The 22,050-nt window shown below is 39.6% G+C and overlaps 2 protein-coding genes across 2 annotated transcripts; one reads left to right on the top strand and one right to left on the bottom strand.

Annotated features, from left to right (window-relative positions):
• Positions 1–191: 191 nt before the first annotated feature.
• On the bottom strand, positions 192–5,262 carry babam1 (BRISC and BRCA1 A complex member 1). The gene is made up of 9 exons (XM_032525820.1): positions 5,119–5,262; positions 4,096–4,546; positions 3,941–3,999; positions 3,733–3,853; positions 3,561–3,639; positions 3,416–3,440; positions 3,187–3,316; positions 2,935–3,021; positions 192–1,255 (listed from the first exon to the last, which is right to left on the bottom strand). Exons 2-9 carry the CDS (start codon positions 4,519–4,521, stop codon positions 1,055–1,057), a joined length of 1,128 nt encoding a protein of 375 aa, XP_032381711.1. The 5' UTR covers positions 4,522–4,546; positions 5,119–5,262; the 3' UTR covers positions 192–1,054.
• Positions 5,263–5,977: 715 nt separating this feature from the next.
• ushbp1 (Usher syndrome 1C binding protein 1) lies at positions 5,978–16,173 on the top strand. The gene is given in 16 exon segments (XM_032525818.1): positions 5,978–6,161; positions 7,101–7,324; positions 7,532–7,668; positions 7,959–8,122; positions 8,456–8,644; positions 8,741–8,988; positions 9,738–9,878; positions 10,028–10,116; positions 10,236–10,371; positions 10,619–10,643; positions 10,645–10,884; positions 11,440–11,598; positions 12,378–12,475; positions 13,414–13,536; positions 13,657–14,035; positions 14,837–16,173. Coding segments are annotated over 15 exon segments (2,145 nt in total). The 5' UTR covers positions 5,978–6,155; the 3' UTR covers positions 13,823–14,035; positions 14,837–16,173.
• Positions 16,174–22,050: the final 5,877 nt, after the last annotated feature.

Below are 22,050 nucleotides of genomic sequence, written 5' to 3'. Positions count from 1 at the left end.
AAAAAAAAAGCTAAAATAAATTATCAATACTGACACTTGGATGTAGTATCTATACAAAAATGTGACTATTGTCTACCATCGTGGACCACAGCAGCTTTTTGACAATGCCTTTGAATTCAGCTCAGATCTTTAAATGGACTTTGCTGCCATCTCCTGACAAAATCCTAGAAAGCACATATGACAATGAAAAATATGATTCAACATGCCTTTTTTAATATCCAGAACCGGCTTCAAAAAGCTTTTCTGTACAATGTGTTTCAAGTGCACCTAGACTGGCATAATGAGGGGCCTTTGTCTACAATCAATTCACAAATGCCACAGTTATAATTGTCAAAGGAGGGCTTCTACATGTTACTGTACAATCTTTCATTGCCTGTGAAACAAGAGTGAAAAATGAACAAAAGATTAAAAACAACCCATTATAAAATAGAAAATACATTAAAACAGGGAACAAAAGGTGGAAATTACCAACAAAAAGGGAAAGCAAAAATACAGAAGTGAACTCTGTGATACAGTGCTTTATATTGCAGTTTGTCTCAAAAGGCCGGCTATCAAAAACTGTCACGTGCTTGCACTGATTCCCCCTTTAAGACTTAGAAACAGATCAGTGTGGTCTAAGATTTGAAAGAAATTTCAAATGGGGAGGGAGTGACTTTAACATAGCCTGATGCTTTGACCATCTTCCTTTTCTTATTCTTTCTCAATCTTCTCCTCCCACTTGTGTCCTGCTCCTGGATTCTCTGACATCACCTCAGCCCCCAGGAGACCTCCAGCAGTTTTACAGCTAACAACATCAGGAAAGCTTAGAACAATCAATGACTCACTCATTCTTTTATGGAAACACAATGATTCAGTTAGTAGTAACCTGCTTAAACCTTCTTGTTTCTTTACAACTACACATGGTTTTCCCAAATATTCTTAAAAATGATTGCTTCATAGCAGTAGATGGAAAACCCCTCAGTAATAAGGTGTACTTGGAAAACCCTTGCCCCTTTCTAATAAACTACAGAGTGTGAATTTCACGGAGAAACAAGGCTTTATAAGTGTGCCTTTTTTACACCGTTGCCTCAATGTCCTGGGGGTCTTCCCCCTCCAGAAGGCTGTAAGACGCGTGGCTCTGAAAAGGTCTTTGTAAAGGGTGAGCCAGAAGTTTGGCCATGCAGTTGTGCAGCTCGATGGCGGGTCCACTCAGGGAAACCTCAAAGCGATAGCACATGCCCTTTGAGTCCAGGTTGCAGAAAGAGGTGTAGTTGTCCTGGAGACAGAAAACATACCACATAGTTGAAATGCAGCACCTAGAGAAATATTCAGATTACATCATAGTGTGAAAAGCTGTTATTGAAGCGGGTTTTCACAACATCCCTCAGACTTTGTGAGGCGGACAGAAGTATTTAATTTAATTCACTGCAAATACAGAATGGTATGTATTGAATTTTTGTCTGCCTGGCTGTGGTGGTTGAAGCCGTCTCTGTGGATCTGGTTATTGCTCCGACTACAGCTGTATTTGTGGTTGAATCTATGATGCTATGGAAATGGCTGCAGCATAAAAATGAAATAGATCCATTTTAACATTAGCCAAGAAAGCACCGTTAAGCCATATATGATCTGAACCTGTGGTGCTTCTATCACATTTTATAGATGTGTATACACTAAACCACAGGAGTTCAAGAATACAGAAGATTCAATACAATGCTTAGCCTCCAGGACCATCAATTCACTGCACACACAACCCCTGCATATAGTCCGTGCTACACCTTTACAAAATGATGTGTCACAGCCATAAGCACGACCAAAGCACAGCTACAATCACAGTGACAGCAACGGCCAAAGTGAAGTCATTCCATAACTATAGTCATAATCACAGCTACAGTCTGTCTCAGTCAGCCTCAGCAGCAGTTGTGAGAGAGCTAGATTAACTATTTAGTTTAGCAGATTAACATTAACGATACACCAGACCAAATAAACTTGAGCCACGCTACAGCATACGTCCTGGTACACAATCAAAATGGATTAATCCATAAGTAAATGCTATTAGCTACTGTGGCATTACTGCGTGCTTGGAAACAGTTACAGTTACTAAATGCAGTCTCTCTCATCATTCAAGTAAATCTTTAAAGAAAACACTCATACGTCACTACAATACATCAATAAAAAAAAAAGAGTAGCCTACAGAGACTATAGAGGGGGAGTGAAAAGAACTTATTTGGGTGGGTGTGGGTGGACGATTTAAGGCAATTGAATCGGATGCTGTCAGATCCGATCCGTGCATTGTCACATAATATTTCTACTGTCACACATGGTAAAAATAATGTAGTTATATATGTAGTGGCTTTCAACAAAACATATTTTAAAATAAACCACTGAGGGGCAAACAGGTTAACATGTTTTGGACATTGCTCTGGGTTAAAATTATACCAATGTCCGGTGTGCTGCTTTGGATTCAGCGACCCCTTCATTCACAGTTCTGTATGCATGCTCACTGTAATTTTACACGCTGCAGACGAGAGTAAAGTACTTTCATTAACCAATTTATTAAACCACTCAAACAGTGCCATACAGTTCCTCATCATTATTATAAGTTGTGTTGCTATGTCTCAAAGAAAATAACATGTACGCACGGTGTGTACAGGGTTACAGCCGGCACCTAATATTCTGAATATAGATCAGCCAAATGCTGATGAGTTGCTTTATGATGCTGCCGCAAGGACTTGTAAGACAGTATTATCTCCTTTTCTTTTGTTAAGGATGGTCCAATGTATCATAGGCTGAAGGTGATGATAAAGGAAGCATTGAAGCACCTTTTCCAATTCTTCTCATGGCTGCCACTTACATACTTCTACATCGTTTCACTCCGTTAGGAAACAACGTAGAAGTTGATGTAGAAATTGACTATTTGACAGCAGCCATTGTTTCTTCATCAGCGTATTCACTCACCCTCCAGCTGGTATCATCTCCCTGCTCCTCCACCCCATTGTGTAGGTAGACAACATCAAAGAAAAAATATGGAGATTGCAGCATTTTCTGTGGCGGGACACAAGAACAAGACATTCACTTCAATGTCAAGTTAATGCACTCTGCTCAAAGCAGCCAAAAACACAAGACAGAACATTTTCTGGATGGAAATCACATTTACATAAAAGAAATTACTCAAAAAAGCCCGAATATCGCAGCAGTTGCCACACTTACACCAACAGCCTCTGAAGGGTTGAACTGAAGCTGTCCTGCAGTACGGCTGTAGATGAGCACAGTCCGCACCACATATGGAGGAGGGATGGTCTGAACATTGTCCATCGACGGCAGCTCGATCTTCTGACGACTGCAACGACGACCAGAGATTACCTTCACTAAACACTTCTTTATAACATTTCAAGTATTTTAAGAGACCAAAAAAGGTTTATAGTCAGACAGGACTTACATTACATTGAGAAGATCTTCAAGGTCTACAGAGGACAGTTAAGGTTACAATGTAACACCTAGAATTGATTTCATGTCCTATGTTTTGCTTTATAGTAGGAAATGTATCTTCATTGTTTAAGAGCTAGTTTTGAATGAAAGGATACTGAAGGACTCGCACACATTGGTCTCAAGATCATACAGACAGCTGCAGAGCTCCCTGGGGTCAGAGGTGAAGCCTGACAACTGGGGCACATAAACAAACACATTAGAAGAGGAAACATATTCTAGAAAACTGTACGTAACATTTGGAGCGGATTAAACCTTTCCTGTACTCACCCAGAGAGCGTCATCATTGACTACTACAAGTGCAAACTCATGCCGTTTGTCAATCTTGTGTTTAGTTCTGACAAACATCTCAATCATTTTCTGGGATATGTTCAGGGCATTTGTTTTAGACCTAAATAGAAAAACAGACAAAAATAGGCACAGGTGAAAAATAAATTGCAAGCACTGAGGACTAAAAGGTTATTTTGTTGTAGCTTACCCGTTAAAAGACTCCAACTTTGGCAATGACATCTCTTCGGAAAGGTCTAAACAGATTATCTGCCACAAGGAACACCAGATAGAATAAGGCTTAAGGTGAAAGTAAGGCTTAATTTTTAATGTAAAACATAAATCAGAACTGTATTGTGAGCCTACCACTTTCTCTGGACAGTTGACACGGGGAACTCTGAGCTGGTACTCTGCTGGTGGAGGGATGGGGGTTGTCAGTGTGGGCTGTTGCTGCGTGGGCTTTGGCCTCTCTTTGGCAGCAACAGGAGCAGTGGAAAGTGGCACTGTGGCACTGGATGCAGCTACTACTGCAACAGGGGCTACAGTCTGAGCTGCAGCGGCTGAGACAGTTGTGGTGGTGGAACTGGGAGCACTGTCGCTGGTTGAAGCTTCGCCCTCGCCCTCAACACGACTCCCCACAGCAGGCTGAGATATGTTTGGGTTACTGTTTCCTCCAAGGCTGCCCGTGCTGCTCCGACGGTCCTCAGCACCTTCAGGGTTGGAGCGTGTCCGAGGTCGCAGCTCCACCAAACGCTCCTCTCCATCTGCTGGGCCCGAAACCGGCGTCTCCATGGATTGGTTGCTAAGATACGGTTTGCTAAGGAAGTAGGGATGATGAGTTTGACAGGGTGGCAAATTAGTTTAGCCATGAAGAGGAACTATTAACACATTTGAAACCAGAATGTACTTTGTATTTGACTGTAACTGTGACCGACATCCACAGATACTAAAATGTAAATTATATTCACCTATTGGTCACCAAAACTGTCTCTAAATGCTTAAAAAACAAACAAACAAGAGCCTCTTTAAAAGTTCAACACAGATTGTACAATGGGCGAAAGAAAGCTGCATGAATCTCGGAATTACCTGCACTTTCTATATTAACTTTATAATGGATTGTTTCTGTCTGTATGAACGAAAGGTGCAGTGTCAAGCTAACCAGAATAACAAAGACTGACATGTTTTATCTTTGTAGGATGGATAGTTTAGTTAGAAATGCATCAATTATGCGTCCAGAAAGCCAGAGCCCATGTAGCTAACACAGGTGATGTTTAACGACAGCGCAGTAGCAAGGTGAGCTGTTAGCATTAGCTTCAAGAGAAATTAGAGCAAAGCAGACGAGACGAAACGTACGAAATGTTTTGTGTTAAAGTCATCAGTTATACTTACGAGATAAGAAACTGCAAAACTTCTAGGAGTCCAATAAAGTGAAACTCATTCAAAGTTACAAAATATTTCAACGACGAGCTAACATTTGTTTTGATGGAAAAACTCCCTTACCGGAAATGACCATAGCAGGAACTGCTAAGTGTCATAGCATTGTGGGAAATGGAGTTCAATGAGAAAAATGAAGAAAAAAAATGAGAAGGTTACATTTTTCTGCCTGTTTTCTTACTCTTTTTCTTGTGGGAATTGTAGTGGTAATTGTAGTCGTAAAAACAATGTAGCAGTAACAAAATAAGTACATTTTAAACATAGTCCTCCAAGAATGCTAATCTATTTTTGTGAATAAGAAAAGGATTCAGGCTGTAAATAGGCATTTCTCTCTGTAACATCTTCCACTTTATTGCCAGACTCACCAGGATGACCGAATATGGTGTTGTGTATTAAAACAAATCCCTACATTAAAAGGAAACTGGTGTTGAATTGATCTATAATTCATGTTTAGTTTTTAGCACAATTCTACAGAATCTGGCTCAATACTTTCATTGTAAATTCATTCAGCAGAAACTGCCTTTGCTGTCAACAGACAGAAAAAATACACAATTTAATATGTCTGTTAAGTCAGTGTCATGGTCCAAATTGATTGTAATTTCATGGATTTTTCAAATGAAATAACATCATAGTACGTTTATTTTGTCATTGTTTCAAAGAGCATCTACAGTATGTATCCAGACTTTACTCATAGTCTGCTATTAAAAAAGACAAGGAAGCTATATTTGGACACAACAGGAAAGGACACAAAGTGACGGGGAATGGGTGGGGATGACTTTCTGAATGTTTTCCACTTACCTCACTCATCACACTGAACACTGTTGGGTAGACATGCAGCGCGCACTGCAGCAGTGACTGACTGACTATTGGAAAATATAATAACACAAAAATAGTACTGAAGAAAACGTCCTCTTGTTTTGTCAAATGTTTAATGGCGGTAAACAGCCTCAACAAAAACTAAATCACGGCTACTGACATCAAGATAAAGAATTATGGAGGTAAGTATTTCAGTGTTTGTCTTGAAAATATGTCACTTATCATACTGGGTGTTGCATGACTTGGACCATTACATGTTATTTGTGTAAATTTGGCAAAAGAGTTCAAACCCATCATCTGTAAATTGGCTTTCTAAGATGATGCACTTTTTCTATAAACAAGATCTTCAAACTGAATGTTTATACAGCATTACAGCTGCTTGCATTGCCATAAAACCAGATTTTGATTAGGAGTAAGGATGTTTAAGGAGTAATATCGCTAACCAAGTGGCATCATTATTATCTTTATGTATTATATGAGTGATATCCTTTCCACATTCAATTGTGGGACTGGATTTGAAACTTTAAATTGCCAGAAATTGAAGATATGAGTATTTTTCTGTGGACCTATCCAAGGTTTTTCTTTGCCTTGTGCCTGGTGCACGCTTGGATAGCCTTCCTGAGACTCTGAGTAGGAAGAGGCGGGTGTAGTGGATGTATTACTGGCTGGCTAAGGAATTTAAAGTATTTATCGCATGCTCAATAGATAGCCGTTCCAAATTGTATAATTTTTTTATATATTCTTAGGCATCATATATACAAATAAAGGAATAACACTTTATTCTAATTTAATTCATCCAACATTTTTTGTGTGCTACAAAAATATTGGTCCACAAATATTTGCTAGGCAGGAAGTTGGATCTCAGGATGTTTTAGTTTCCTTCTTTTCCGCTGCTCAAAACAATAGCCGCTAAACAGTGCAGCAACAATGTTTGGTTCAACAGCTTAACACATTATAAGCTTTTAAATGGAGGGGGATTGTTAACAGGCAGAAAGAACATACACACATAGTTACATATGAGTAGGACTGAATGAAAAAAAAAGAAATTTGCTTTGTGGGGATAAGCTAAAATAAGGTAAACCATTTTCTAACCATCCAAACACAACTTCATGTGTCTACAGGATTCCTGTCTGGTCCGATGTGACAGCCTGGATGCTGGGTCAGGGAGGGACAGGGAGTTGATGACCTCCATCCACCATATGACCCTTGACCCTGAGGGTTCTGAGCCCACCGCAAACCTCGAGCCTTCGCCAGCAGAACTGGCTCAGTGTGAGGCTGACGTGGGCACGTTGCTTAGCATCATTGCTGAACTGAACAAGAAGATGGGGTCATTAAAGGCACCAAGGTAATATTAATACAGACATGATAACATTGACCTGAATAAATGTATTTGGCTTCCCTAGAAATAAATATTTTGAACCATGTTTGTCGTTTTTTCTTACATATTTTCCAATCAATAAATGATACATTGGTCCGCTTATACCTTGTCTCAAAATAGACACACACAGTGGTATTCACTAGCAATAATGTTAATGCTGCTGGTACTCTGCAGTGAAGCAGGGGACCTGAGACCACCAGGACCATCCAGGCCTCTAGTTCCAGACCTCCTGTCCCACAGGGCGGCCAGAAGCAGCCAAGAGAGGAAGACTGCCTCTGCTGCCATGTCTAAACCTCAACTAACTGACAGAGGTTGGCACCAACACATTTCACATAACTTACATTTTTTCTGGATGCTGTGCACATGTGCTGCATATAGGGGATCTGTCCTTCAATTGGGCAGGACAATAAAAGACAGCAAGTATCTTGAGAAAATGCAAGCAATTTAAACACAAGCTAAAACTTTAGTGTCCTTATATAGAAACTTTTATATCTATCACCTTTTAATGTTTTTTTTCTTCTTTTCATTTATAGACGGGCTATTCTTCCACCACTTACTTTGTCCAACATCATCATTTGCACCTCTACCTTTCATCCACTAGGGGGCGATGGTGTAGTGTGGACCAAACTCCAGGAGGTTTTAACATCAGTAGAGGACTCTGTCAGCTGTAAAAGGTCCTGGGCTGCCCCCATCACAGCTTCTGATCAGGACAAGCACAGAGAGCATCTGAGAGCAGCCCAGGAGAGCTGGGTTAAGGCCACTCAGGTATTAAAACTGTAACAAACTCTTACGATTCTTTGATGTATCTAAACTTTTGTTATAACAGCTGGAAATTCCAACAAAACCTAATGTTAGGTCACGTTTACTGACACATTTTGCATTATCAACTTGATCTAAAGAATCCGACTCAGAATATAAATATATAATATAATATAAATAAGAAAATACTATTAATTCCAAAAACTGTCATAAAAAGATCAAGCATTGCTGTTTCTGTCTGGATTTTAATGAATCAAATTCAGAGAAAAATATGTCATTGTTCAGGCTATCTTTAGACTTCCACCAGCCCCTTCAGTAATTTTGGCTCACTGGTTACAGATATTGGAGGAGATGGAAATAGAGTTTGGGATTTCATGCCCACCAGGCCTGCCAAAGAACCAGTATCCGGAGGCCAAACTGGATCTGGAGAAGAGAGACTCTGCTCTCAGAAGCACCTTTCAGAGTCACCAGGAGGAGCTGGAGAGAGCACAAAGCACTGTCAGCCAGATGGAGGAGGAGAAGAACAAGGTAGAAGAGAGGGTGTGGTACACATTTGGTAATTCAACACAATTCATGAGTTCAAAAAATTTAAATAAATGTTGCACCCTTTCTCTTGTCTCTTAGCTGGTTGGTCTCCATAAGGCTTGGAGGTCAGGAAATTGCTCTCCTTCCTATCGGCCCACTGCAGGGGCTCTTACTCCTGACCGGGCTTCTCCTCCCTTCCCTCGTTCACCGTTACTCTACAGAAGAGCAGCCAGAGCTGTAACACCTCTGTCTGTGGGTGAGGATAGTTCTCCAGTAGCCTCTGGTAACTCATGTAGTCCTTGTCGCAGCCCCATCAGTCTGGAGTCTGAGACAGAGCGACTGAACAGGTGAGTCTGAGGAAGAGCTGCTCAGGATGTCCCAGGGTAGCAAAATTCAGCCACAGTGCACTGTCAACACTTACGTTACATTTATTGAATAGCTATGTTTTGGTCCAGTAACACTACATCAGGCATCAAACATTATAAATAAGTCAAAATGTAATGACAGTGGTTGTCTCTTTGTTACTGTTTGTATACAGTTACTGAACTAGTATATTGACTCTATATTGGCATTTTGATTGATTTTGTTCTATTTATACCAAGACAAAGACAAAGGCGCAGACACTCACACACACTATTGTGTAGAGCATGACAAAATTGTGAATTATGCAGACACAGGTTGTTTTTTTTGCCAACATATCAGTATATTTCAGGCCTGACACAAAACAACAAGATAATTAGGTTAGCTAGTTTTCCAAGTGACCTTCTACGGTTCATGTCATGAATAAATGGCAAAACACTGTCCTTTATATTTTTCTGATTACATTTTGATCTGTATTTTGATTAAAAGTTATTTGACTTGTGGTCTCTGATAGTTATTACCTATTGACCTTTCAACAACATGTAAGCTGGATAATATAAGTGAGCATGGCTACAATGAATATCTAAGTAGCTGGAAACCAGCTATTATTTGGTTGAGTATTAACTCAACCAATGCAGTTTCTTCCTCCACAGAATAATTGTTTGCATAATTTATTAAAACTCTTCATGGAACAAATGTTTTTACTCTTAACCTCTTCATCCTCTCACTGTTCCAGGTGCATTGAGCGGCTGAGGGCCAGAAATGAACGGCTGACTGCAGCTCTGGAGCGAACGAAGGGAGAGTCCGAACAGATCAGTATTACACTACACAGACTTGAAGCTAACTGCTCTGCCCTGCAGATGGCTCTCAGCTACTGGTACACACATAAAACAAAGCTGACATACAAGTACAAGGAACATTCAAGGACATTCAAAAAAAAAATGAATGTGCACAGGTCAGCAATCTAACAGTTTTAATCTAGCTTCGTCTCAGGTTGTATTTTGTCTTTGTGGTTGTGATTGACAGTGAGGAGTGTGAAGAGGCCTACAGCGAGCTGCTGTCACTTTATGATGCCAAGAAGCAGCATAGCATTCCTCTGCAGACAGACTCAGCAGGTGTTTGAATACCATTTTTTAGTACTGCTTACAAGTCAGTGCACACATTCACTTGTATATACAATGGGAATGCATGTCACTGATACACACAGTCAGACTGACAGTTTTCCTTTCGTCAGAGGCGGTCGGTGACAGCCAGCAGCCAGACAGTCAATCAGCTCAGCTCATAAAAATGGGAACTGAAGAGCTGTCCACCTCCTTCTCAACAGCAGGAGTCACAGAGGGGACGGAAACACAGAGTCACACAGGGCACAGGTGACGTGTGAAAGGGCTCTTTGTACATTCAAGCACAGTAATAGAAATGGGTAAAGGAAATTGTGTCAATGTTGAAAGACTGAAATTGCAAAAAGATTGCAAATATTGCATTTATCTTTCTCTTCCACCACCAAAGACCTACATGCTGTTAACTAAATATTTTAAAAGCAATTAGGTATTCAGTGTGACAATATTAATGAACATTTGAATTCAAAAATTGTCATTTCTTGGACCACGTTTTTGCCAGGTCAGGTCACTCACTTTCTGTAACCCCACAGGACACCTGAGCTGGTGGGGCGAGAGGCTGTTCTCCGTCAGCAAATAGAGCGCCTGAAGAGGGAGAGGGCGGCCATTTGTCTTCCCAAACCGAGTCCAGGAGTTGAGGGGAAAATGAGCCCCGAAACTGGTCACCTGGACGGATCAAGAGGGGGACATGTGACTAAAGATAATGCCAAACCTCCTGATACAAAAAAAGAGAAGGCTTCCCTCTTCTATGAACTCATCTCTGTCAGGGTAGGAGCTGTGTGTCCTAATTTATGATTCAAAAAATCAAGATTTGAAACTGAAAACAACTGCCAAAACCTTTCATGCAAAGAGATCATCGGATAGAAGTAGCTTTTGTCGGAATGTCATAGTTGTTTTGGGTGAATTGTTTAAGGTAACAAATTTTTATTTTAAAACATAACATTACACTAGCTTACATACAGTGCAACAGAACAAGACACTAGTGGCAGATCTCCAGTGAGGTCTGAAACTGGTAAAGCATTTATTAAAGTTTAAAATTTTGAAGAAATGGGGGGAAATTACTAGCTTTCTCCAAATCCACCTACTAGCCGCTCAGAAACTCATTAAAAAGCTAGAATGACCAATACCAATACAAGATCAATACAGGAAGTCATGTACAAATCACACATTCCACAAAAGCCTTACATTGGAGGTAAAACCTGCTGGTTGTGATAAAATGTCTACATCTTGTGCTTCTAACACAACTCCACACGTATAGCTTTTCTTATGCAGTATCTGCGTTCAACTCTTCATAAACTATGGTTTGTGGATTTACTTTTTCAGGAGGAGATGTCAGATCTGCGAGCTCTAATCCGACTCAAGGAGAAAGAGCTGAGGTGTTTGGAGTGGGGTTTTATGGCCCAGAAGGCCCAGGAATCAGCTGGAGCTTTCGCGCCAGAAAGCCTCAGAGAAGAGATGGAGGATCGTAAGACCGAACAACAGGTAGGACAGAGTTCTACAGCAGCAACAGAGACTATTTTTCAAATAATACAAAGTCAAGGTGAAATGAACAAGAGGGAGCAGGACGTTGGTCTACTGTGGCAGACCCGATTCAAATCTGGATGTCCCACATGGGAAATCACACATCTACCAAAGCAGAATCCCTCCAGGCCAAGAGGATATTTTGGTTCCACAAGGTCTTCTGCTGGGCTGTCCTGTCGCTGCAGCACAGATTCATACCACACCACACTACTCTGTCATTGTCAAACGAGAAAGCACAGCTACTTATAGTTAACACAGCTTTCTGTCTATGTACTGTACACACAGGGTTGCAGAAACAATGGTTGCAAGGAGATTTGTACCATCAAGGATCACCATTTTCCTCTAAAACTGGTTTAAAACAGTCAGGCTTAAGAACTGGTCTTAGAGACTTTATCCTGTTAACAATTTTAACTAAATCTCAATGGCTTCTGATTGCAGCATGATAAATATTATTCTGTTCTGCACGGTTCTTTCTCAACCTTTTGATCAATCAAAGATAGATAACTATGAGGGGTAACAAGGGGATTAATAAGAAAATAATGGAGGGAAAAGAAAATTTCTACTCCATTAAAGTAGACGTATTTTACCTTCTTTTTTGGGGGGGGATATATTTAACCTTTCAAGCCTTAAAAAAACCACTGTGACACAGCTTTAGATAAATGTATACATGTTTGTTAAGAATTGAATGGGGAACGGCTTTTGAGCTTGAAAGATAATCATAATTTAATGTTGTGTTTCAGAAGCTCTGTGAAACTGTGGCTGAACTGGGTAGTGATGGGGACATCGCTGATCCTAGAACCAGACCCATTCTGAAAGAGCTGCAGGCCGTCCTGCAAAGGTGAGACACTGTCATTTCTCCACGCACTGCAGTCCAATGTTTAAAGAATAGCAATAACATTGCAAATTAAATACTTTTCTGTAAAATACTATTAGTAAAAGCACATATTAGACTGCTTATACAAATAATATGTTCAAATGTTATTCTTTTAAAGTGGCTTAACAGGGTAACCTGGCAAATTATCAAATGTAATGTCACTTTGAGAAATTTGGGAAAGTAAATGGAAAGAAATGTACCTGATGAATGTAGTCAGTCAAAAAAATGAATCATTCAGACATCTGTTGCCTGGTTTTATTTGTTGCTTAGTAACCCTATCTGAAGAAATGCAGACTTTGGACATAAACGGCTTCTGGTTCTCTCCATGAGTGCATCCTTTTTCTCTTCTGACCTTGAGTAGTAAATACTTTTAATCCAAGCTCTGGTGTTAGCACTCTGCATCACAGTCACTCTAAAGGAGAGATCTTCAACAGGGTGTCCAGGACCCCTATGGGGTCCTCATGGTTACTGCAGGAGGACCACCAAATTTTTAATTTTTTAAAAAGTTTTCTTCAAATGTTATAGCGTCTTAACATATGTCCCAAACAAGATTGGCAAATACAAATTAGCCTATTTGTTTAAAGAAAAAGGTTATTTTATAATATCTAATTGTCACTCACAAGCAACTGTAACTGTATTATCAATTTGTGCAAAAAGAATAAACAAGGTTCACAAAAAATACTAAGGATTCACTGGGCCAAATGTATGTTTAACATTAAACCATGATTTATAAAATCATTACAACAATTAATATTTTAATAGCTCAGTATTCTATGCACTAAAAAGGTATGGATAAGTGTTTAGGCCGCCCACATGTTACTGTAGGCCCAATAAAGTATGCAAAATGAACAGACTGGCATGTTTTCCCTTCTCTTTCATCTAATTTTGCTTTTTGTTTTCAGGGAACAAGCCCTTAAGAAGAGACTGGCTTTTGTCCAAGACTCACTTAACACAGCTCTGTCAGACAGCACCCCGCACAGGAGGGACAACGAAGAGCAGATTGCTCGGCTCACGCAAGCTCACAGGTAAGTTCATCATCATCTTTCTGCATCTACAGCTAAAGCTAAAAAGTGTTAGTTCTGTAGTGTCCTTTGTAATGTGAGAGTATTAAATTGCATCTTGCTGCTGGGTGTCTTCCATTCCAGTAAAGCCTTGAGTTCGTACCGGCAGATTCGCAGGAAGTACCGGGAGCAAGTGTGGAGGCTGGAGCAGAAAGTGGCAGCCATGACAGGGAGTCACCACCACCAGAGTGGAGCTCAGAAAGCTGCAGGGGAAGCCTTGGAGTGGAGGAGGGAAGAGACTGTTCTGTGATCCTGTGACTCTTCATTCAGAGAATCAGCCTCATTCGTGTCAAGTTTATCCACATAGACTACAATGGACTGCCCTCTTAAATCCAAGTCCCTCATAATATGTTGTACATCATTCAGATAGAAGCCTCATCGCTGCAGAATCTTTTAGCCATGCTAGCAGATTGGCTATATGATTAGCAATGTTGGCCCACCACTTTGGTCAAGACTGTATATAGTGGGGCTTGAATGTTTGGGCACCCCAGGTAAAAATTTGTATTAATGTGCATAAGGAAGCCAAGGAAAGATGGAAAAATCTCCAAAAGGCATCAAATGACAGATTAGATATTTATATAATATGTCACAAAAAGTTAAATTTAATTCCAACATTTACACTTTCAAAATAGCAGAAAACAAAAAGATGGCATCTGAAAAAGTTGCTTAGTTTATAGTATGCACCGCCCCCTTTGGAAAGCTGAGACCTGACAGCGTCATGGATTGTTCTCAATCATCGTCTGGAAAGACCAGGTGATGTCAATCTTAAGGTTTTAAATGCCCAGACTCATCTGACCTTGCCCCAACAATCAGGACTATGGGGTCTTCTAAGCAGTTGTCTAGAAAACTGAAACTGAAAATAGTTGACGCTCACAAAGCAGGAGAAGGCTTTAAGAGGATAGCAAAGCGTTTTCAGATGCCAATATCCTCTGTTCGAAATGTAATGAAGAAATGGCAGTCATCAGGAACAGTGGAAGTTAAAGCAAGATCTGGAAGACCAAGAAAATATTCAGACAGAACAGCTGCAGTTGTGAGAAAAGCAAGTCCAAAACCCACATTCCATCCAAAAAGACCTGGCAGACACGGAGTTGTGGTACACCATTCCTACATAAAGAGATAATTGTACAAATATGGTCTTCATGGAAGAGTCATCAGAAGAAAACCTCTTCTACGTCCTCACCACAAAAATCAGCATTTGAAGTTTGCAAATGAAAAAATAGACAAGCCTGATGCATTGTGGAAACAAGTTCTGTGGACCGATGAGATTAGTTGAATGGATTGAATGGAATTTTGATCAGATGTCCATAGTGCCCAGATGATCATTTCTACTGACGTTGGTGATCCCCTGACTTTTCCTCTAGTGCCAAAGTGAGGTTGATATTTGTGGTTTTGAGTGAAATGTCCCAACAACTATTAGATGGCTTGCCATGAATTTTGGTGCACACATGATGTCCTATTCAAGATGAACGTTGGGGATCCCTTTACTTCATATAAAAATCCACATATTGCTGGTTAGCAAATATTACCATGTTAAAATACTACACTAAGAACATTGTCAACCTATCACTGATATCTACAGCCGTTCGTCATCCATTGGCTCTAGAGAGGTAAATATAGAGTAGGGAAGTAGTTGAACATGGAAAACATTGTCAGTTCTGCCTTTTCAACCCTTTTGAGCGTCACCAATAAACTGAACAGGAATCCAAAGCCTAACTTTTCTAACAGGACTCACACATCACAAGACACATTTCTTATGTCTGAGAAACAGCTGTCATGAATGTGAGAGGCAGGTTCAAGGACTGAACCCTCTGAGGATCTTGGGACTGACCTCGAAAGCGCACGTCCTTTTTCCCGTTCGTGCAAGCTGAGTGTATAAAGTCACTGCCGGCCTGCCGTGCACTCACAAAGCTCAGAGAAGGGGGATGGGGACCAGGACAATAGCTGATGTGTACACAAAATGTATGGCCAGCCCATTTGTCTTCTTAGCACTTTCATAGTTCTCCCCATCTTGCTTTCTCTGCCTTTCAATATTTCCACTTCTCTACAATGGTTTATTTGAAGCCAACTATGACGATTTGTGACAAGAAATTTCTGTAAAGCTGATCCTCTTGAAAAAAGACATTATTAGCATAGTTTTGTCAGTTTTGAGCACTCCACAAACTCCAAATGAACGGTTTAAAAAAAGGATTGAAATAAATGCAGCATAGCCATATAAAGATATGATCTTTTTCATCTTTATCCATTCATCTCTTCTGCCTTGTCAAAACCTGGTGCGACATTACCCACAATGCAAATCAACCGTTAACAGATTGGTCAGACATTAGGGTGTGTTATGCTAGCTGAGCAGCTAATGTAACATTGCACCGTTAGCCTTTAGCAGAGACAGAAATTGGGTAAAAGTGGATAATTTACATGCAACAATATTTTTATTAAAAATAATGTTTTATCAATTAACGGTTTAAATATGTAATAATTGGAAATAATAATGTATAGCCTTTGTATATATGTCTAAGTTGTACTCTTTGTTCTATATTATGTTGTTTTTGTGCTATACTGATACTTAATGTTCCCAGATTTGAAAACCCAATAAAAATACAATCCTGATACTTTAAAAACCCAGCTTATTCCTACCATCAATCCATACCCATCCTTTGCTCTTTATCTCTTACTCAAATCTCCATTTCTCTCCCTTTACCCTCCATTTCCTCTCTCTCCATCGTCTCTCGACGCTCACCTCTCAATCATCTCCAGCCGACCCCCCTGCCCTGACCTCCCCGAGCCAGTCAGCTGCAGCTGTGACCATCGGTCAGGAGGTTAAGGCAAAGGTTGAGTGTCACACCCACAGGGTCACAGTGATGCCTGGCTGTTGCGTTAGCCTGTGAATGGAGGATTTTGAGTGGCAGACGAGGTGGCAAGCCCTTGACGCCCTGAATCTTGCCAGAACTTGCCCTTTCCCGAACAGAGGTCACCAAAGAGGGCCTGTCCTCGCAGTTCCCCCATCCCTCTAGGTCACCATCTCTATTGTTGTAATAGCTACCATTAGACCAGATGAGACAATTATCATTCCATTTTGTGTCTGCTTGCTCTAAGATCTATGTTAAGCTTCTAAGTTTATCAAAGGTTTTTAGAGACAACATGATTGCTGTAACCTCTGGGTGACTCCTGTATCAAAGAGCCCACATAATGACAAAATGTCCCCTGGAGAGAAAAGAAAGTGTAATTTTTAATCAAACATGGCTCAAAAATAGTACCAATGCCACAGTGTGAAAATACTCCAAGTCCTACATTCAAAATCTTACTTAAGTAAAAGTACATTAGTATTAACAGCAAAATGTACTTAAATTATTAAAGCTTGTTCTGCAGAAAAATGGCCCTTGTTAGTGATTCATTATTATATACTAGAGTATACGATTTTTAATTCATGCCGGGGCTTTTTATTTTATAAGCTCATTGTATGTAAACCCCTAATAAGCAACTCAACTAGTAACTTACATGTATAGATGTCAAATGAATAGAGTAAAGTAGAAGTACAAAGTAGCAAGCATTATTAAAGTACAAGTACCTAAAAATTGTACAGTACTTGAGCAGTTGTACCTCTGGATCTATCTCAGTGTTACAGCCTAAGGACTGCCGTCATATACTGTATAATTACTGCTCATTCTCATGATTCAAAATAAAAGAAGTGGACTAATGGAGTAAAAAGAACAATATTCCCCTACTCAATCATGTGGAGAATAAATATATAGAACCAAATGGAAATACTCAAGTAAACTACAGGAAAATCATATTTCAATCCAGTATTCAACATATGTATATTCGATATACATTCTCTCACTGGTACTCGTTAAACCGCTTGAGGTTTTTGCTTTCAAATGAATGTTATTCAAACATATTTCCTATGTTGAATGGATAGAACCTTGTTTTCACCTTGACCCAACATGAAAGCATGAAAGGTCTAATCTAATCTCGCTAATGATAAAATGATTGGGTGTGATGAAATATGCATTGAAATACAGTTTTACAAAAGTGCACTAAAGAACAAGTGACATAAGAAAGTCAAACAAAGAACATGAGACCGCACAGATTTTGGTTATTAAATAGTCCCTTTTTGGACTGTATAGAGGCTGTAAAACTTTCATCTGGTAACATTTAAGCTCCACATCTCTGTACACATTTTGAAAGCCCCACATGTAACAGCCATCGTTTGAGCCTGTGGATAGGGGAGTTTTTCAGTGCCTGGGAAAAATACTCAAACCATTATTAGACAATGACAGAGGCTGTCAATCAGTGTGGGGGGTGGATGCAATCACACACACACACACACACACACACACACACACACACACACACACAAGGGAGGGGCAGTGACCTAGGGGTTTTAGGTCAACTCATTTACGCTCTGCATCCGTTCTTTATTTTAATAAGTTGTCCCTCTGTAAGCTGTATAAAGAGATCACAGCATGCGACTGCATCCCGGCGCCCTCTTTCTCAAAGCCATTAGCTCACCTGTCACAACCACTCCATATCCCCTCTATCTATATCTCTCTTTTCTCTGCTCCGTGCCACGCTGACCTGACACCTCTCTCCTGAGCTTTCTGACTCCAGTCAGCCCATGCAGAGTACAGGCGGATGCCGTACAATTGACATTGAAAAGCACAAAAGAGGTTTTACCTCAATCAACTGGCCGATCACATCCACATTGCGCCTTCACCCACTTAGATAATTTAGAGGTTAAGAAAGTTGTTTGATGGCTGAAATTCAATCTGGAAAATTCAATTCAGTTCAATGAACACTTGGCACACTTACTTCAGGAAGGCTTTGTTTGACTCTGTCCTTTATTTAGTAAAACAAAAAAATATGTTTTGTTAGAAAACTAACACAATACAAAAATACTATTTTCCTTAGGGATAAGCCACATTACAACAGCCAAAACTAATGCTTTAAAGAAAAATACATTTTAGAGGCTGGTCATTACCCTATTTATCAGAAAATAACATTTTAAATAGTGTGAACAGTGTACAGTGTGATTCCTTGTGGGTCAGATAGCTTTAAGTTTTCTTATTGACCAGTGCCTGGTCATTAAGAAAAACATGTTTTTATGTTGTTTTTATTGTGTTTCTAGCCAGTGGTGTTTCTGTGTAAAACATGCTTTACTTTCTGTTCTTTGGTTCAGGAATCCTATATAACATGTGGTTTGCAGCAATGATTTGCTTCTCTTTGGAACATGTAAGTCAATATGTGGTATTATTGTGTTTCATGTGATTCTATATGAGATGGACCTTTTACATTATGTAAAACTGATTAATTTATTAATTCATACAAATAGGATAATACAAATTCTGAATAAATCCGTGGAGAAATATAAAAATTGGAGATGCTTGCTTACAGATGTAAGGAACCGTCAGTGATGTGAATAACAATCACAGAGATTTTGGACTGGCATGTTAGACAATGCTCTCCAACATCTTTAAAAAAAACACAAAATGAACTACTTACTTTTGGATTTGCTGTTTTATCTTTCCAGTAAAGTTTCAGAGGTTTGTAGACTCAAACTGTGAAGAGGGGGGAAAAAAGCAAATAAGTGCATAACTAAAAGTCAAAGTACAAAAAAGGGTTTACCCAAATCAATTGGATTGTTTGTTTAGGTTTCAATCTCAAAATGTAGCCGTTTGGGCTTCTAAAGTGTGAAATAGTCATTCAATTTCATTATTGGATCATTTTAAATTTTGACCAACTTATCGCCAAGAGGTGCACAAGTGCTTACCTGTAGTCAGGGGTGTTGTCAGATCACTGAAAACCTTCCCTCGCTGCCCCTGAGTGTGCTGACCCATTTTGTACATTTTAGAATTAAACTGTATTTTAAAAATACAACAAACTAACCTAAAATGAATTTTGCAGTACAATTCACAGGTAGATGTTTCAAAGGAGCCTACCACTCTTGACAGGTTGTCAATAACAGATACATCTCAATATTAACTTTTTAGATTGCTTATGATATTTGATGCATGTGTCATATATTCTGATGGAAGAGAAAGGACTGGCATGCAACCAGGGTATCTTGTGATTCATGGTCAACGCTTTCCAGGCCAGAGTAGCACCACTAACTCTTTAGAATAATTCATGTTTTTTTGTTTGTATCTTACATGCAGCCACTGGTTGTATTTTCCTTTCCATTGATTGCAGTGTTTATTTAACAATTGACGAAGTTGTTTTCTTATCGTATATATGGTTATGCAGTTACAGGTGCAGATCGATGGCATGATATTCACTGTGATGGATTGACAATGTCAAATACATTTAGTTAGTCTTAGTAGTAGGTACAGCTAAACTAGTTTAATACAGCATTCCTTTGTTGTTTTGATGATCACTACTGGAAAATGTGGATTGTGGTGCTGAAAGGTGATTCTATTATTTAGTCTACCATATTTGATATACATGGGGTGGACAAAACTCTGTATAACATAAGTAAGGTGTGAAGTGGAAAAGCCTCACATTAATTTCCTAATGTAAAGTTAATCTGAGTAAATCAAGTAAAACATGCAAAAACATTTGTTTCCTGTACTGAACTTGATGAATTCACACCTGGACGGAGCTTAACACGTTTTGTGAGGTACCTTATATAATGAAGCCATTGTAGGTGGCTGAACACACCACAGATCAGTGTTGAGGTAAACCGCAGAGCAGATGATCTAAAGAGGTCAGTTAACTCGTCGGTTTGTGAGAGCTAGATCCAGCAATACGGTGTTTAGAGGGGAAAGATGGCCAGGGGAGTGGCATCTTCCTAATCCTGTTAAAGCATTTGAGTCGTCTTCAATAAGCTGATTAGGTAAATTATCTGTCATCCTAAACCCCTTAGTTGACCTCTAGGAAATGTCTGCCAAAAGCAGAGGCCACAAACAGCGAGCAACAGATTGGACTGTGATTTACAAGAGATTGAACTTGGTGATTGGGAACATGATCAAATTGTTGTGGCTACACAGAGTGTTAGGTTAATGCCCGGTCTGAAAATATCAGGCATCTTGGATGGTTAAAAGCGCAGCAAGTTCATCTTTCAAATGAGCTTTCTGTTGGCAACATACTGACACTACTGTCAATGTTAACATGTTTACATCTGAAGGAAAACATGTAGCTAAATGCTTTTTAAGTAATGCTAGTTGGTACACATCAGCCTCTTATACATTACAAACTTCTATATTCTGCACAATCACAGTTCAATCCATCAGTTTTATTTTGAAATCAAGTTGAGATGTACTATAAATCACGTTGAATACTAAAAACTATGAATTATGTAATGCTTTTGTTTTGTTCATGATGAGGACAACATGGAGCATAACGCATTTTTGACAATAATTGTGTATAATGATACACAAGCGATCTCAAAGCCAGCCATACAAAAACTCCGCAATTGAATATTCAAAACTTTGATAGGTTGAAAGAATAGCACCACAGTTAGTAGAAGGTCAGTATTTGCAACTGGAGTCTGCTGAATATTCAGTGAGACAGTAAACAAAGATTTGCAGCCTGGTGATGGTTCATTGCTATTACTGTAGGAGGCAACTAAAAGACTGGTAGCAACACATCACTGTTTGTGTGCGGCTTAAACACACAAGGTACCTGTTAATATGTGAACTTCAGAGGTAAAGGTATACATTTTTTTTTAATCTGCGGACAGTCCAGGCTAGCTGTTTCCCCCCTGACTATATGCTAAGCTAAGCTACTTGACCACTTTCTCTAGCTCCACAGACTTATTAGCACACAAACAAAAGTTATTTCAGCATTTAAATAACTATTAAATACTAACTATAGATATTTACCAAAATGTAGAATTATTCCACAAAGTGAGAAATATTTGTAATCTGGAAAAAATGGGTACATACAACATGAGTGGTATTTCCACAAAGGGAGGAAAATGCTTAATGTAACTTTAAAGTTATTGAAATTTAACCAGGACTTGTGTTATGAACAGAGTTAATTTGGTTGAGCCAGAGCAACTTGGTTTACACTCATTTTATAAGGAATATTATCTTTACAACAGACACATGGATGAAAAAAGCCCCACTGCTGTTACAGCAACCCGATCTATTGACTCCTCTGCAAACAACTGGTTCATACCTTGTTCACAGCTAACACAAGATAGCTGATTTGAATGACAACGACATGCAGCAAATGTGAAGTTTCCCACCATTTTCCTGGGCGGGGAAGAGGGTAAATATTGATTGGATGCCGTGTGTTGCCCTGGAGTCACCCCAGCAGATGTTTTTCTGCCCTGTGTATTTTATATTGCTCCGTCATTCACTTGAGGTCAAAGGCCCGAGGATAGAGACAGTGTTGTAAGAAGGGAGAGAGAGACACAGAGAAATAGAAAGAAAGAGAGAGGGGGGAGAGAAGAGATGATTTTTCCTTTGGCCTTTAGGCCAAAGGGCAGCAGGGGCTAATGAAGGAAGGAGCAGGGAGTCATATGCCGTTGTTCATCCAGAG

The sequence above is a fragment of the Etheostoma spectabile genome, chromosome 9, assembly GCF_008692095.1.
Source record: "Etheostoma spectabile isolate EspeVRDwgs_2016 chromosome 9, UIUC_Espe_1.0, whole genome shotgun sequence".
Taxonomy (NCBI): domain Eukaryota; kingdom Metazoa; phylum Chordata; class Actinopteri; order Perciformes; family Percidae; genus Etheostoma; species Etheostoma spectabile.
This window is presented reverse-complemented; position numbering and strand designations above follow the sequence as displayed.